Raw genomic sequence first — 17,492 nt, 5'->3', positions numbered from 1 at the left:
GTTTAGTAGATCCTTACCTTTTCATTGAAAAGGTACTTGCATTTAATCTTATCATTGTTTCTGTACAACATTATGTTAAAGGTATAGTTTGGATAAGTCAAAGAAATGAAATATGTGCATGCTGGAAAGAAATAAATTGTATTTGTTGTTTCAGGGGATAATATATCATATCTACATGGATAATACAAATGAACACACAAAACAACTGTGGCCACTAATAAGAGATTTCAGCAAAATAGCTGGCCAGGGAAGAGCTAGGGCTTAGAACGTTTTGGCGCTGTGGATTAGGCAACCTACTAATCGCAAGTTGATGGTTCAGTGGGAGAAAAATTAAGCTGCCTGCGCCCATGAAGATTTACAGTCTCAAAACCCAATATAGGGTCCCATCACGTTGGAATCAACTCATTGGAGTTGAGCTTGTTTTGTTTTGCAAAGCTTGTGTCATTTGGGAAGCCCTCTCCTGGAAATCAGGAGAACTACATATAACCAGTACAAAAGAAATTATTTTAAATGAGAAATGAATAACCAAAAATACAATATTTAAAAATCCAAACAAATAACATTTTCATTAATGGACTTCCTGGCATACCTCTAAAAATTGTTTTTGCTGTATGTTTTTATTACCGGCTCTTGGATTAATTCTTCAATTAACAATTTTGTATTAAGTTCTATAAAACGTAAGAGAGAAATTCATACTGCTTCTACCATGACTGATTGGAATTTTATTAGTGAAATGGAGACACATAAAGCATTAAACTCCACAGACCAATGTCTTACTGGTCACAGTATAGTTGTAAGTGGAAATTCTGATCAATTTTATTTCACTCATTACCATCAAATTAAAAAAACAAAAGGGAAAAAAGTGTGGTTTCTGGGAGGTTTTTTTGGTGGTGGAGGGGTGACAATTTTATCCTAGTTAATATACAAACAGGAGCATCGCTACAGCTAATTTTAAAACCCCGCACAAATATTTGTCCAACCCCAGGAATACACTCTTACGGTGATTCTGAAGCAAGACACTATTAATGGTAGAGGAAATGTTCAACTGGTGCTTGTACACTGCACTTTATACTATCATTAACTCTAATTTATGATAAATTAACTTGGTATTAAGAATTAGCCTGCCACATCTCCAATTTGAACTTCAGAGTTATGCTAATACATTTGCAGATCTGCCTGGCTCTAGCACCTCACTCAAACCCTCACAAAACTTGAGGTCACCCTGGTTCTGGGCACCATCCAAGAACTGTTTCATCTCAGAGTGGCAAGGGCTAAATTGCCCCTGCTGCTTTTCTGGTTGGATTTATTGAGGGTTCTGGTAAGTGATGTCAGGCTTTGGGGACTCAGCATTACTTCCTCCACCAAGGAGTCCAGTGATGGCCTGACCAAGGGTGTGGTCAACAGCAGAGACAACAGAGACACTGACCAGCAGACCTGGCAGCAGGTGACCCAGATGTAGACGGTGGTGCCACCACTGGTGGCTGTGCTGCTGGTTCTGGCCTGGTGGCTGGCTGTCCAGGAAGGGTAGCCCCGGCTTCCTGGAGATGGGAGACACAGGACACACCGACTTCTAGCTGAGGCATTTGTGTGGTTTCTTTATACATTTACTATATATTTAATATATTTCCATCTGGAGAAAGCTTCCATTTTGAATAAGCAGAAAATTATATATTATTCTCTACTTCCAGTTGGAAGGACTTTCCACCAACTAAGTTATGGTTTGGTGTCTCTTCCCCTTGCCATGTAGTTCGCATGCTATTAGTATCCTAGTGTACGGCCTCTGGCTTGCCCCTCTGCAGCAGAATGTCCAGAGAGTTGGCACAGGGCAGTGAGAGTCTTCCCAGACGCCCCAGGATATTTAGCAATACTTTACCTACAGACAGAAGTAACATAAATGTCCCGTTACACTGACCAGCTGAATATACAGTTCAACTTCCTTTAACTGGATTACCAAGATATGAATAGAATGTGTGAGAGGTGAAGTGTATGTGAAAATAGATCTTGACATGTTGTGAGAAAATTATCTTTCATTTGAAAAATAAAAACAGAACATTTCATTATATGATCCTGTTGCCCAGGGCCTATCATGGGCTTATATTCAGGTTAATGTAAGACTGCTAACCACAAGGTTAGTGGTTCAAATCCATCAGCTGCTCTGTGGGAGAAAGAGACGGCTATCTGCTTACATAACAATTTGCAGCTCCCAAAACCTTATGTAGGTTTGGTATGAGTCAGAATTGGCTCAGTGGCCATGGGTTTGACTTCTTGGTGTATTTCTCAAAGAGAGAGAATGCCAGGATTGGGAGAAAGGGAGACGCTGGCAGGTCCTTCTATCATAGCTTGCTCTTTTTTGCCATGGGCTGATAAGGGACAATGTTCTTGATTCTTGTTTTTGGAAAAATTTAACCAATTCAGCAAGTCTATTGTTCTCTCTCTCTCTGTTTCTCTCTCTCTCAATCTCTCTCTCTCTCTCTCTCTCTCTCTCTCTCTCTCTCTCTCTCTCTCTCTCTCTCTCTCTCATTTTAAGAAGTTTTTCAAGGAGTTTGGGAAGAGTTGGCACTGTTGTGAAGACACCACTGTATGGCGTGCATTGACCACTAGTACTGAGTGGCACCGGCATGGCCCAGCAATCCTAGAGGAGACGGGGGCCAGGAGCCAGGGACAGGAGGCTTGGATCCCATGCTTGTCTTTCGTCTGTCTCTCAGGGGAAATTGCAGAAAAGCCGTTTTCTCTTCTGCAGCCAAAGAACATTATAGACACAGGAAACAACTAATTTAGTCAACCCACAATGATGTGAAATGATCTCATCTTATATGTTAAAAGGTTTCATATGAAGGAATTTTTTTGAACGAGAAATAATTCTATTTAGAACATTTAATTAACAAGTTATTTTAAATACTTTCCTGGGCTTTTGTTGCTTAAGAGTCACTTATCTTTAAAATGTGTTATTTATTAGCCACAAGATTGCTTAAACACAGACTTTGCTCCTCCGTTATCGGATTCCAGGGATTAGAGGAATCTAGAATTCAAAAGTGTTCTTTTTTTTTTAAAGACCTTGGTAATTATTTGTGAGCCATCCTTTTTATCTTAATGTGTTTTAATAAAAGTATGTAAAGAAGCAAGAACTTGAACTTTGCTGTTCTTTTTGAAGAGTGGTTGTTGCTTTTGTTGATTGTTGTGAGGAGCCATCAAGTAGGTTCCAACCCCCAGCGACCTACATGGAACCGAAGGAAACACTGCCCATACCCGAGCCATCCTCACAAGGGTTCTGTTGGCGCTCATTGGTGCTGCCACTCTATCAGTCCATCTGAAGACCCTTCCTCTTTTCCACTGCTCCTCGGCTTTGCCAAGCATGGTGTCCTCCAGGGACTGGTCTCTCCTGAGAACATGTCCAAGTCCATAAGAAAAAGTCTCACCATCCGGGCTTCTAAGAACCATTCTGGCTGTATTTCTTGAAGACAAATCTGTGTGTTCTTTTGGCAACCCCTGGTACTTTGGATATTTTTCCCTAACACCAAGGTTCAAATGTGTTCATCTTTCTCCCATTTTCCTTATTTGGTGTCCACCTTTTACATGCCTATGTGGCATCTGAAAATACTATAGCTTGGACGAGGCACCCCTTAGAGGAGCATCCTTGCTTTCCAGCACTCTAAAGAGATAATGTGCAGCAGATTTACCGGATACATTGTGTCACTTCATCTCTTGACGACTGCTTCCATGAGCATTCATTGTGGATCCAAACAATATGAAATCCTTGACAACTTCCATCTTTTCCCCATTTATCATGATACTACCTATTGGTCCAGTTGTGAGGATTTGGGCCTTCTTTACAGGGAGTCTTAATCCACACTGAAGGCTGCAATCTTTGGTCTTCATCAGCAAGTGCTTCAAGACCTTCTCACTTCCAACAAACAAAGTTGTGTCATCTGCATATCGAAGGTTAATAAGCCTTCTTCCGATCCTAATGCCATATTCTTCTTCCTTTAAACCAGATTCTCTAGTTATTTGCTCCACTTACAAATTGAGTAAGTATGGTGGGAGGATACACTCCTTCCTAATGGTAAACCATGCAGCATACTTTTGTTCAGTTTGAAAGACTGCCTTTTAAGGAGAGCTTATCGATGTTTAAAGCATCCAACAGATAGTTATTAGGATCTGACTGTGCCAAGGAGTGACTTAAGGACTAATCATAGATGCATTCGTGAACAGAAATTTTTAAATTCTAATAGTCAGAAATAAATGTTGTTAAATTATATACCAAATGAAGATAATAAATTCTATGAAAGAAACAGATCAGGTTAAAGGGGGTTGAGAATTCAAAATGAGTTAAAATTTTCCACAGGACATTTAAGAACATGTCAGGTACACATAAACTTAGGCTCAACAAGTTCAACTGTAGGCGTGTGCCCAAGAGTTAGATTTTTTTAAATGGCGCAAAACTGTACATATTAAATATTCATGTTGTGTGGGGGGAAGAGAAATGCAAGAATCAGCCAATATGATATTGGTTGAATAAATTCTATTCATTATTCATTATTTTAAAATAATGAATTCTTAGAATTATACTCAGTGTTCATAATTAATATGTGTTACTGCAATGAATGGTATGAACTTATTTGAATAAATAAGGTAACTTTATGTACTGAGAAGGAGCCCTGGTGGCATACTGGGTTATGCACTGCTGCAAGGTCAGCAGTTCAAAACCACTCGCTGCTCCACGAGAGAAAGACAAGGTTTTCTAACTCACATAAAAAGTTATAGTTTCAGAAACAAACCCACAGGGGCAGTTTTACAGTACCCTATGGTCGCTTGATGGCAGTGAGTTTTGTTTTTTGTCTTTATATATACTCTCAGGTAAGGGTTAAACTGCTAGCCACAGGGTCACTGGTTCAAACCCACCCAAGGAGAAAGATGCATAACCTGTATGTGCTAATGTGGAAAGATCCCCTGTATATACTCCTGAATATCAGAGGCGAGGTTTAGAACAAGTTTAGAATTTGTTTAATTTTATTTCAACGAAGGGGCTTCAAAAATTTCATCGGAAAAATGAATTAACATGACTTTTTGACACTCCCTCAGCCATTGGCAAATCCTGAGGATTTTTTGTTGGCTTCATTTTAAGAAAAAAAAATACAAAGAAGGTTAACAATTTGGATTCCTTGTTTTCTTTGTTTGCTTCAGGCTGGAATTAGCATTGGAGAGCAAGGCTACTTGTTTTATATTTTATACCCTGCAGTGCTATCTGAACTCGGTCAAGGGCAAGTGTTACAATTAACTTTGAGCAAATCAGTGAATTAGGAGAGAGGCAATTGGTTAAATAAATAATACTTCTAATGTGGTTTAATGGTCTCAATTAAAGAACTGGTAAAGATTTTGAATATTTAAAAATCACATGTAAAAGAACTTGACTAAACCAAAACCAAAGCAGTAGCTTCCCGGTTGAGTCAACTCCAAGCCATGGTGACTCCATGTGTGTCAGAGTAGTACTATGCACTATAGGGTTTTCAAGGGCTGTTTTTTCTGTTAGGTATGTCTCTCAAGGTGCCTCTATGTGAATTAGAACCTCCAACCTCTGGCTAGTAGCTACATGCTAACCTAACAGAAACCCCTCGTTTGATATGGCAGGCTTTTGTTAGGGCTTCAATTTGTGTTCCCTCTGGGATTTCTGAGTTGCCAACTTTTTCCAGCTCCAATACTAGGATATCTGAGGAAGAACAAAACCCAGGGAACTGTGTTATTCCTTGGGCTGACTGGTCCCTCCCCGGTCTGTCTTCTCTCAGCCTTTTAGTGGCTGTTCTATGTTTGCTTTAAACGGATTGCTCAGGATTTGGGTCAAATTTAGTGGTAGAGCTAGGGGCAGTGACTCTTTTAGAGGAGACTCTGTTCCTCTCACTCCAGCTGTTTCTCACTTCCTGTTGGTCCGTAAGCATACCCATTGTCACTGCTACGCTTCTGACTCATAGTGACTCCATATGCTACAGAGCAGCACATCACCAGGAGCTTGTCTTGACTGTAATCTCTTCTGGAAGCAGATTGCCCAGCGTTTCTTCCTCAGAACACTGCCAGCCTTTGGGTTAGTAGTAAGTGCAAAGCATCTGTACCACTCGGGGCCAAGTTCTCTCTAGACATCTCCCCCTCCCCATCCCCCAAGTATTCAATGCTCACCGCCGCAAATAATTTGGACCAACATATGATAAATATTTCACATGTTGAGTTCACTTTGAGATATCTGTATAAAGAAACGCAAAGTGGCTCAGTAATAATGTCCTTTGCTTGAGGCAGTGATTTACTTAAGATGAGCAACTGCTGAAAACTGGGAAGCAAGGTGGCATTATCGGAAGTAAGAGCCATATGGTCACAAGAGCTTTCTAGACAGAAACATTGTTACAACTTCTATTTTTCCTGATAGAAAAAGAGTTCATCTTTTTCATAGTGGAAAAATAAAGAACATTCTTAAAAGAGTGCCTTCTTACCTTTCATCCTTGTACCATGACTGTGATATTTCCCTGGGGGCTGGCACCTGGGTCTCAGGGCTGCTGGGGGTGTAGGCCTTGTAATTTATAAGGGAGGTCGATGGCCTTTGGGGGGCCATGGATTCCAACTGTATGAATGGGTAACTTATCCCTCCTCTCTAAATGGTTATTTTCTTATCTGAATTTGGAGTTTGATGGCTGTAGAATCAGTAATAATGTTGTAAGAATTAAACACATTAATATCTAGATGAAGCCCAATGTTGATTATGTAGTGATTGTACAATAAATGGTAATTATGATCATTTATAATTGAGATTTTTGTCATTGTAAGCTTTGAATAAAAATTTTATTTTATTTTTGTTTATTTTATTTTATTGGGGGCTCTTACAGCTCTTATAACAATCCATACATCAAGCAGATCAAGCACATTTGTACATATGTTGCCATCATCATTTCCAAAACATTTTCTTTGTACTTGAGCCCTTGTTGTCAGCTCCTCTTTTTTCCCCCTCCCTGTCCCACCTTCCCACCCTCATGAACCCTTGATAATTTATAAATTATTTTTATTTTCATATTTTACACTGTCTGCTGTCTCCCTTCACCCACGTTTCTGTCGTTCGCCCCCCTTGCCAGGGGGAGGGGTGTGTTGTACGTTGATTGTTGTGATCGATTTCCCCTTTCTCCCCCTTGAATAGACATTGTAAAGGCTGCCAAGAGTCTTATTGTATTAATATTCCATAAATATGTAACATCTCTTGTTAGGCATGAAGATAATCTTCAGTTCTTCAGCTTTATAAGTAAGAGTCCAATCTTGGTACTTAAGTCTCTATCATTATTTGGGATTGTTTCCTTAAATTCAGTGTCCTAGAATGGAGTTATTAAGTCAAGGTATAGAACCTTCTAGAAATGTTGCACCCCTCATAGAAGCGAGAGAAAGACTCCTTTCTAATGTTAAAATTTTACCTTTGCTAGAAGCATCAGATGGTGAAGGAGGAGGAGGCGGCACAGAGATGATGCAGCAGGAGACAACTCCAGTCCCTCCCCAGGCAAAGAAAACCAAACAGGTAAGTGACAGTCACCATGGGAAAGGTGTTGTTGTGGGGTTCTGAAACCACCCTCTGCCCCCTCTTGTTGTTATTGTTGTGCACTATGAGTCCAAGGACTCACAGAGACCCAGTAGGACAGAGTCACCTTTACAGGAGCAGATTGCCACACTGCCCACCTTTGGGTTAATACCTCAGGACTGGCCCCTTCTTTCACCCCTCTTCAGCATTAGGGTTTATGGTAATGCAAATGTACAATTAAAGTTTATTATAATGATATCTTCAATTTCTGTATCACTTTTCCCCAAAACATATAAAAAATATATTCTTTGTGGATAAAGTTCTGAGAAGGTGTGTTAATCTGGGTAGACTAGAGAAACAAATCCATGGACACACATATGTGTATAAGAAAGAGATTTATATACAAGAGCAATTCAACATTGAGAAAGCATCCCAGTCCAGATCAAGTCCATAAGTTCGATATTAACCCATATGACTGATACCAATTATAAAGTTTCCTTCAGACTCACGAAACACATGCAATGACGCCGAATGTAGAAGATCACAGGCCAGTGGGTAGAAAGTCTTTGGATCCAGTGGCATTGGAAATAACTCTGTGCTGGCAGGGGTCTCTGCATGGCTTCTCCAGCACCCAGGGCTGCATCAGGGTGGGTCCATGTATCTAGTCAGCTGCTATGTCTCCCTGGGTGTGAGGAGACAGTCTAACCACCTCCAGGGAGGAAATACCGGAATTCCCAGAATCCATAGGGGAAGGTTATGCCCACACAGAAGCCTCATTGACAGGCTAGACTCCACCCCTACATGCTTAATCCTTAAATTGACAGTTATACAACTACCACAGGAGACAAATAGCATAAAGAGTTGCAAGATTAACCCTCACACGAACCCATGAAGGGGGTGTCACACATGCCATGCTGCCAGCGGACAACTGGCACCTTGTTTCTCATCGTGAAGTTCTGTCTGAGGTCGGCTTACCAGAGACTGTTGCTTCCATCTCCCCACAAACGGCCCCTGGAATAAAATTTCACTTCCTGTCCCTATGACCTTTATGGCCTATTGGATCATTCTACTGGGCTTTGAAATGCTTCATTGAGTTGCAGCTCTATCATTGCTGAACTGATGCCATCACTACTTTCTGCTTTTTTAAGGAGCCACTTCGCCGTCAGAAGCGATCGTCTTCGTAGCACTGCTTCGTGAGCTTCTTCCTATTGTAGGGCGCCATACATGCATTCCACTCTCTCAAAAGTGTGTGGTGCTGACAAGCTGTGTGATCTTGGGATAGTCACTGAAATTCTCTGTACATCAGTCCCATTTTAAATGATCACAACCGTATCTTCGTGTAAGATTGTAGCGCAGGTTCAACGAGTTAACAGTTGTGAAGGACTTCAGACAGTGGTTGACAAAGCACACGCCCTGAAATCCTGCTTAGTATAGTTAAATGTCCCTGTCATTTGTTCATGGTTTTTCTGTGTGAGAAAGAGAATGCAGAACGTATGCATATGTATTCTCTACGTCCATTGAGTATTTTTGCTCAAACGTTCTTCCTCGGTTGTAAGTTTAATCATTCTTTCAAAGACCTACAGGTTACCATCCTTAAATTTTTTAATTAATTTCCTCTCAAACCAAACTCACCATGATCAAGTCAATTCTGGGCTCAGAGTGATCCCACAGGGCAGAGTAGAACTGCTTCCTTGGGTTTCTAAAATTATAAATCTTGACAGGAGTAGAGAGCCTCATCTTTCTCCCATGGAGCAGCTGATGGGTTCAAACTGCTGCTCTCGCAGTTACTAACCCAATACATAATGCACTGTAACACCAGAGCTCCAACCTAGAGCAACCCTATGCACCACACAACGACACGCTGTACGGTCCTGCACCATCCTCAGTTTGTTCCTGGGCCTGAGCCTATTGCTGCCCCCGCTGTGTCCATCCATCTTCTCTGGGCTTTCTCTTTTCACTGCCCCTCTACTTCACCAAACTCAATGTCCTTCTCCAGGGCCGGGACTCTCCTGACAACATGCACATAGTGCATGAGACAGCACCGTCCCGTCTTGGCTTCTAGGGGGCACTCTTGTCTGACTTCTTCCGAAGCAGATCTGTTTGTCCTTTTAGCAGTCCGTCATACTTTCAACATTCTGCTCCAGCACCACAATTCAAAGGCATCAATTCTTCTACAGTCTGCCTTATGCCAGGTCCAGTGTTCACTTGCAGAGTGATGAGAAGTTTGTCACACTGGGGTGGCTTGTGTGTTGCTATGACGCAGGAAGCTATGTCGCTGGCATTTCAAATTCCAGCACAGTCACCCAAAGTGAGCAGGACCCCGTGGAGCTTCCAGATTTACTTAGCGTAGGAAGAAGGGCTTAATTTACTTGAGGGTGTCCACCACCATCACGCCTTCTCTGGTATTTGCCCCTGGTTAGTACCAGCATGCAGAATTTGGTTATGAATCTTTTTCTTCATGCATCTTTAACTTTCTTTTTCAATAGTTCTTTCCTGGATTTTTTTCTTGTTAGTTCATCACTTTTTCAGGACCCATCAGTAAAAGGGTCAATTGGCATGAATAAACTCACCGGAGCTTGCATTTTCACTGTCTTTTTATGGGTGGGACCAACAGCAATGCTAAATATTTACCTGCTTTTTATCTGCTTGCTCCTTGGATTTTCTTTCCTGTAACCCTCATGTGAGAAAAATAGCAGAGAACAACAGGGAGAAGAGAAAAAGTGGGCCGAAAGTGAGGAAAAGGTATTTGTCATTTATGTGGTTTCCACAGTAACGTTGTTGTTAGGTACCATGGAGTCAGCTCCAGCTCATAGGGAGCCTGTGGGCAACCGAACAAAACACTGCCTAGGCCTGCGCCATCCTTACAATTGTGCTTATGTTTGAGGCCGTGGTTGTACCAACTGTGGCAATCCATTTCTTCAAGGGCCTGCCTCTTTGGGGCTCCTCCGTTACTTCACCAAGCAGGATGTCCTTGTCCAGGAACTGGTCTCTCCTGACAACATGTCCACAGTACATGAGAAAAAGTCTCACCGTCCTTGCCTTTAACGAACAGTCTGGCTGTACTTATTTCCAAGACAGATTTGCTTGTTCTACTGGTAGTCCATAGTACTTTTATTTTTTTTTTTGGCATATAATTCACATATACAATTCAACAGTTCAATCACATCAAGACGCATTGTACAATCATCGCCACAGTTGTAGAATATTTTCTTTGTTTTTGTACTCATCCTTGTTAGCTTCCCAATCCACCCCAACTTCCTCTGCCATAACCCCAAAGAACCATTAATCCAGTTACTGTCTCTAGAAACTTAACTATCCTGGAGTTCAGAAACAAGGGGGGGGGGGGAATATATATATATATATATCCGGCCCCATTACCAATAAGTGAACAGCCCTCCTCCTCCAGAGGAACTCATTTCTGAGGACAACTGAAGCTACAGCTCAAGGAGAGGTATGTGTCTGATCAGAACACACATGAGCAAACGAGGGGGAAGAAAAAAGAGCAAAGCCCTGAGGACAATATTTCTGCTCAGAGCAGTCAATGCACAGAGAAGACCATAGGGCTGGCCCCATCGTGAGACACGACGTCCCTCACTGACCCATAGCACTATGGGGGACAACACGGGAGACATACTGCAGGAATTGTGCCCGCTCTGACCCCACCACACCGAGGAAACACTAAGGGCATGCAACAGAACAACAAGGGGAGCAGAGCAATGAAGTCCCCAGGGAACACCAAAAAATAGACTGTGGGGCCAGGGCATTGTGCCCCATCAGACACGACTAGAAAACACTTGTAAAGGACAACAAATAGACCTTGAACTATTTATAGCCTTTCCTTTTTTTGTTGTTGTTGGCTTTTTTGTTGTTGATGGAGCTGTTGTTTTATGTTCTATTGTTGCTTTTTGTCTTTCTTGTGTTTGTGCATATTATTATTGTCTTTTCATGTCTATCTAAATAAGATAGATGGATAAACAAGCCAGAGGAGAAAACAATGGACGACAGTTCTGGTGGGAAATGGCAGAGGGGGAGGCAGGGGAAAGGAAGTGGGTGTTAACAAACCCAGGGATAAGGGAACAACAAGGGACCGAAAAATCAACTACAAGGAGGGTGTAGGAGGTTAGGTAGGGCTTGAGCAAGGACAGTGTAACCTAGAGGAATTACGGAAATCCAAATGAAGGCTGAACATGATGGTGGGACAAGAGGGATGTAAAAGGGAATAGAGAAAGGAACTAGGAGGCAAAGGGCATCTGTAGAGATCTAATATAGCCATGTGCACATGTAAATATATATATGACAATGAGAAAATTGTTCTATGTACTTATATTTATAGGTTTAGTAATAAGGAAACAGATGGACATCGGACTTCTACTTAAGTACTCCCTCAATACAAGAATACTTTGTTCTCATAATCCAGCATTCTGAGATGCTCACTTTCCCGACAAGATTGCTGAAGACCAAGCGGGTGTATAAGCAAATGTGGTGAAGAAAGCTGATGGTTCCCGGCTATCAAAAGATATAGCATCTGGGATCTTAAAGGCTTGAAGATAAACAAGCTTCCATCTAGCTGAGACGCAACAAAGCCCACGTGGAAGAAGCACACCTGCCTGCGTGTTCATGAGATGTTGATAGGATCAGGGAGGTATCAGGCATCAAAGACCCAGAGCAAAAAATCATAATGTGAATGAGGAGGGAGTGTGGGTGGAAGCCCAAAGCCCATCTGTAGGCAATTGACATACCCTTACAGAAGGGACATGGGAAGAAGATGGGCCAGTCAGGGTTCAGTATATTATTGATGAAACATACAGCTTTCCTCTAGTTCTTTAATGCTTCCTCCCTCCCCACTATCATGACCATAATTCTACCTAACAAATCTAGCTAGACCAGAGCATGTTCCTGGATACAGATAAGAGCTGGAAGCACAGGGAATACAGGACAGATAAATTCCTCGGGACCAATATTGAGAGTAGCCATACCAGGAGGGTAAGGGGAAGGTGTGGGGACAAAGGGGAAACCGATCACAATGACCTATCTATAACCCCCTCCCAGGGGGATAGACAACAGACAAGGGGATAAATGGAGACATCGGACAGTGCAAAACATGAAAAAGTAATAATTTATAAATTATCGAGGATTCATAAGAGAGGAATTATGAAAAATGAAGAAGCTGATACCAAGGGCTCAAGTTGAAAGAAAATGCTTTGAAAATGGTGATGGCAATATATATACAAATGTGCTTGACACAATGGATGGATGTACGGATTGTGAGAAGAGTTGTAAGTGTCCCCAATAAAATGATTTATAAAAAGAAAACAAAATCAATGGCAAAAATAACAATAAATAGTGAGTTGGTTTTCATTTAAAAAATAAAATAACTTGAGAAAAGAAGAAAAGGCATTGGTTAATAGGCAAACTGCATGGTATATTAATTATATATCAATAAAGCAATAAAGACAAAAGTAAGACAGAGGGAAAAATATATAACAAAACAAAACATTAAAACCTCAATCAAAAATAATTTTAAAAGTAGAATATTAAAAGCTAAAACTGAAAATATTAAAAACTAGCTAGTATTTAAATGAATCATAAGGGAGATCAAGTTATCCATAGGGTGCTAAATTTTAACCTAACTGCATCTGTAACAATCCACTTTCCAGTGCACTCTGCATGACAGCAAGGCCATTCACATCCCTGGTCCATGGCCAGAGGGGGTTCACCAGTGTATTAGAGGTGCAAGCCTACTAGTGCACTCCACAAGAAAAAGATGAGGCGGCTTACCTCCATAAAGATGTACAGCCTTCACCACCCAGAGGGGCAGTTCTACTCTACCCAGTAGGGTCACTAGGAGTTGTAATAAACATGACAGCAATGAGCTTAAGTTTTGTTTGGGGGGAACAGGTTCTAACACCCTGTTATTTGGTAGACATGACTGAATATTTTTTGTTTGTTTTTTTTTTTTAAGTGATGACTTGTTTTCCTTGGATTAAAGAGAAAGAAAATTTTTAAAAGAGAAAATGTTTCTTTTCAGCTGATTTAAATCTTTTTCTTGTGATTTTGTTTTGTTCTGTTTTTAAATTTGCGTAGTTGCTTTGTTGATTCTCAAGTGTTTCTTCCTGCGTGCCCACAAGCTGCCTGGCCATGTGCTCCCAGGTGTACTATCCACTTAGGCTCCAATTTCACCACATTTTGAGGTTTTTGTATCCTTTCTTTGCTACAGCTGGGCCTCACATTTGTGTGACGTAGTGCATCCTCTAATCTGTCCAGTATTTCAAGCAACAAATTTATAACTATAAAAAAAGTATCCATACAAGTACATCATCTTTAGAACCACTTCACATCTAAATAATCATCTTGTCCTGCTTAATAAGTAAGTATAAAGATTTGCCAGCAGTATTTTTTCCAGATATTGCTTCCAAAGTAAATGATGAATTTCCCTACTCCTAGAGATGACATCATCCCTTTCCCTCCACGGCACTAGCTGTTTCAGAGCCAGCCATAGTGACTCTGTAATTATGGTTCCCAGAATAAAATCCCTTACGAGGGATTTCATGACTTTGTCTTGATGCCTCCATGATGTCAGTAGCCTTTGGTGGTTCCATGACCTATCCTTCCTTGCTTGGAGACCACACTGCACTTTTTTCTTCAGCTAGCCATTTGTTGATATTTCTGGACCGGAAAGGAATTTGCATCAAGTAGTTATCCCTTTTCCCTCCTCATTCACTCTCTACCACTGTATCTTCTTGCCATTCCCTTATCGCAACACTGATTGTTTTACATCCCAGGCCTTCCTCCCACTCCGTCTCTCTAATAATAATCTTGGCCTTTGCAAAGAGAAAAGAGAACTAGCCAATCCTGAAAGGGTCTTCTTCCTCCCCAGGCCCATCTCTCCATTTGGTTACTCTGTGCATCAATCTATGGTTTTGGAATAAAATCCACAAAATGTAGCCTCTTAAAACAGTAGTTTTTGTTTTCTCACAGTCTTGCCAGATTGGTGCCTCTACCTGTACATCTAACATCAAGCACCGTTATGTCATGGGCCGAGGTTAGGGCCACAAGTGGGAAGAGACCATTCATTACTTAGCTGAAGTTTTGTTTGTGGGGGACAGGTTCTAACTGTCCCCCGTGTGAGCTACTTCTCATTCATAGTTTGTCCCACGATGTGGCAGCTGGCTTCCCCTAGGCTGGATAATGCAAGAAGAGCAAGCCAGAGGACTCAAGACAGAGTCTATCTAGCTATTGTTGAATGAGTGATTTCTTGTAGCTTTTTATTATGACTTGGATCTATCTATCTGTTAAAGCCTTTTATTGTGAATTATGTAGCTACAGGTTAGATCATTCTTTTTGTATTCAACAGTTTATCCAATCTCCCAAGACTTGACCTAGTTCCATCCATCTTCCCCACCCCACCCCCTTGTACTTGTTGGATATGACCTTCCCTTTTCTCCTTCCCTTCCACCACTGGTAATCATCAGTGTGTTCTTTTGGTATATAAGCCTTTCTTGATTAAAAAATAAAATCACAGTGGTCTCGTAAAAATACCTGCCCTTTTGTGGTTGCCTAATTTCACTCCGCATGATGTCTTTTAATTCTACCCAAGAGCCATAGTCTTTTTTTTTTTTACATTTTATTAGGGGCTCATACAACTCTTATCACAATCCATACATATACATATACATACATCAATTGTATAAAGCACATCCATACATTTTTTGCCCTAATCATTTTCTTTCTTTTTTTTTTAAATCTTTTTATTGGGGCTCATAAGGCTCTTATCACAATCTGTGCGTACATCAAATGAGCAAAGCACCCTTATACATTCGATGCACTCGGCACTCTCATAATTCACCTTCCACTTGGGTTCCTGGAATCAGCTCGGTTTCCCTTTTTTTCCCCCATCCCCCTCCCTCCCCGATCCCACCCCTGGTCCCTTGATAGTTTATAAATAATTATTATATCTTATCTTACACTCCCCGGCGTCTCCCCTCACCCGCCTCCCCCTTGACAATCTCCCAGAGAGGAGGTTACACATAGATCTCCGAGATCAGTTCTCCCTTTCTACATGCCCTTCCCTCCTGGTGTCGCCTCTCCCACCGCTGGTGTTGAAGGGTTCGTCTTTCCTAGATTCCCTGTGCCTCCAGATCCCCACTGCACCGCTGTACATCCTCTGGTACAACCAGGTCCGCAAGGCAACGTAGGATTGGGGTCATGATGATTGGGAGGGGAGGAAGCGTTCAGGAACTAGAGGAAGGTTTTGAGTTTCATTGTTGTTACACTGAACCCTGTGTGGCCCATCTCCTCCTCCCTACCCCTCTTGAAGGGGTGTTCAGCTCTCTACAGGTGGGCATTGGGTCCCCATCATGCACTCCCCCTCTTTCACGGTGATGTGATTCTCACCACCACCTCACTTTTGATGTTGGAGACCTGGCCTCCTCTGTCCTTCATGGTCACCTATGTTGGTGTGCTGCTTCCGTGTGGGCTCGGTTGCTTCTGGGCTAGATGGCCGCTTGTTTGCTTTCAAGCCTTTAAGTCCCCAGACGCTATATCTCTCAGTAGCCGGGCACCATCCGCCTTCTTCACCACACTTGCTTATGCACACTTTCGTCTTCAGCCATTATGTGAGGAAGGTGATCACACAATGATTGTTTTTGTTCCTTTGTATCTGCTACATGGTCCATTCAACACCTTGTGTTCGCTTAGGCCGTGTGCTTCTTCTCTGTGGGCTTTGTTGCTTCTGAGCTAGATGGCCGCTTATTTGCCTTCAAGCCTTTAAGACCCCAGACGCTATATCTTTTTTTGATAGCCGGGCACCATCCGCTTTCTTCACCACATTTGCTTACACACACGGCTGTCTTCAGTGATCATGTCGGGAAGATGGGTATCCTGCAATGGCTGCTTAGCAGGGCGAGGTGCTATTGTATTGGGGGATTATGCATGAGGAGGCCCAATGTCCATCTGCTACCCTACTACTGAACCTATAAATATATGCATATAAATCTATTGCCCCCATAAACATAAATATATTTACATATGTACATGTCTGTATTTAGGCTTCTCTGTATGCACTTTGCCTCCTACTCCTTTCCTCTATTTCCTTTCGCTTTCCTCCCGACCCATTACCATGTTTGGCCTTCATTCTGGATTCAGTAGTTCCTCTCAGTTACCTTGCTCTTGGTCACTCCCTTCCAGTCCTCCCCTCCCCTCCCTCCTCTGGTTTAGAACCATTCGCTTTTCCCTTGTTTCTGTGTTGGGCGACACCTCCTCCCTTCCCCTACCTCCCACGCTCTCATGTCCCTCCAGGACCGTTGGTCCTGTTGTTTTCTTCTCTCATTATTTGTCCAGCCTATCTTGTCTAGGTGGACCTGCTGACATAGTAATATGTGCATACAAATGGATATGACTTTGACTGTACCCAAGTGGCCCATAAGAACATGGCTTTGACAGAAGCAACATCGACACGCTGATAAGCAGAAAAGCCACTAATATACAAAATTTACAAGGTAAAAAAGAAAACAAATTTAAAAAGACTAAGCAAAAAGATAGCAAATATTAAAAGAAAAATTGCTAGTAGTTCAAGGTCCTTTCGTTGGCCTGTAGACCATCCTTTATACTCCCTCGGGCTCCCTCTGCTCTGCTTCCTCCGCTGCTCCATTGCACGCCCCCAGTGTTTGCCTCAGTGTGGCGGTGTCAGCTCAGTCGCCCTTCCCCCATTGTGTCTCAGGTACTGTCCCATGTAGGGCCATGTGTTGGTGCAGGATGTCATATCTCGTAGTGTGGTCAGCTGAATGGTCCTCTCTGTATGACGGGCCCTTCTAGCTGGTCTATTGACTTTGGGCTTGGTGGACCCAGGTGTACTCCACTACGTCCTTTCTCCTTCTTTTGTTTCAGCTTCCTTCTGGATGTGGTGTGGTGGGTCAGTTCCTTTCCGACTCCAGACGATCTATTTTTGTTTTCTGTG

The 17,492-nt window shown here is 42.0% G+C and overlaps 1 protein-coding gene across 1 annotated transcript in view; it reads left to right on the top strand.

Moving 5' to 3' along the window:
• CMSS1 (cms1 ribosomal small subunit homolog) overlaps positions 1 to 17,492 on the top strand; it is a 452,794-nt gene that overhangs the window by 377,052 nt on the left and 58,250 nt on the right. The window contains exon 2 of the mRNA XM_075542419.1: positions 7,446 to 7,537. Coding sequence (XP_075398534.1) covers positions 7,446 to 7,537 — 92 coding nt within the window. The remainder of the gene's footprint in view (positions 1 to 7,445; positions 7,538 to 17,492) is intronic.

Source organism: Tenrec ecaudatus, chromosome 2 (assembly GCF_050624435.1).
Source record: "Tenrec ecaudatus isolate mTenEca1 chromosome 2, mTenEca1.hap1, whole genome shotgun sequence".
Lineage (NCBI taxonomy): Eukaryota > Metazoa > Chordata > Mammalia > Afrosoricida > Tenrecidae > Tenrec > Tenrec ecaudatus.
Note: the sequence above shows the minus strand (reverse complement) of the source record. Positions and strands in the feature narration are given on the sequence as shown.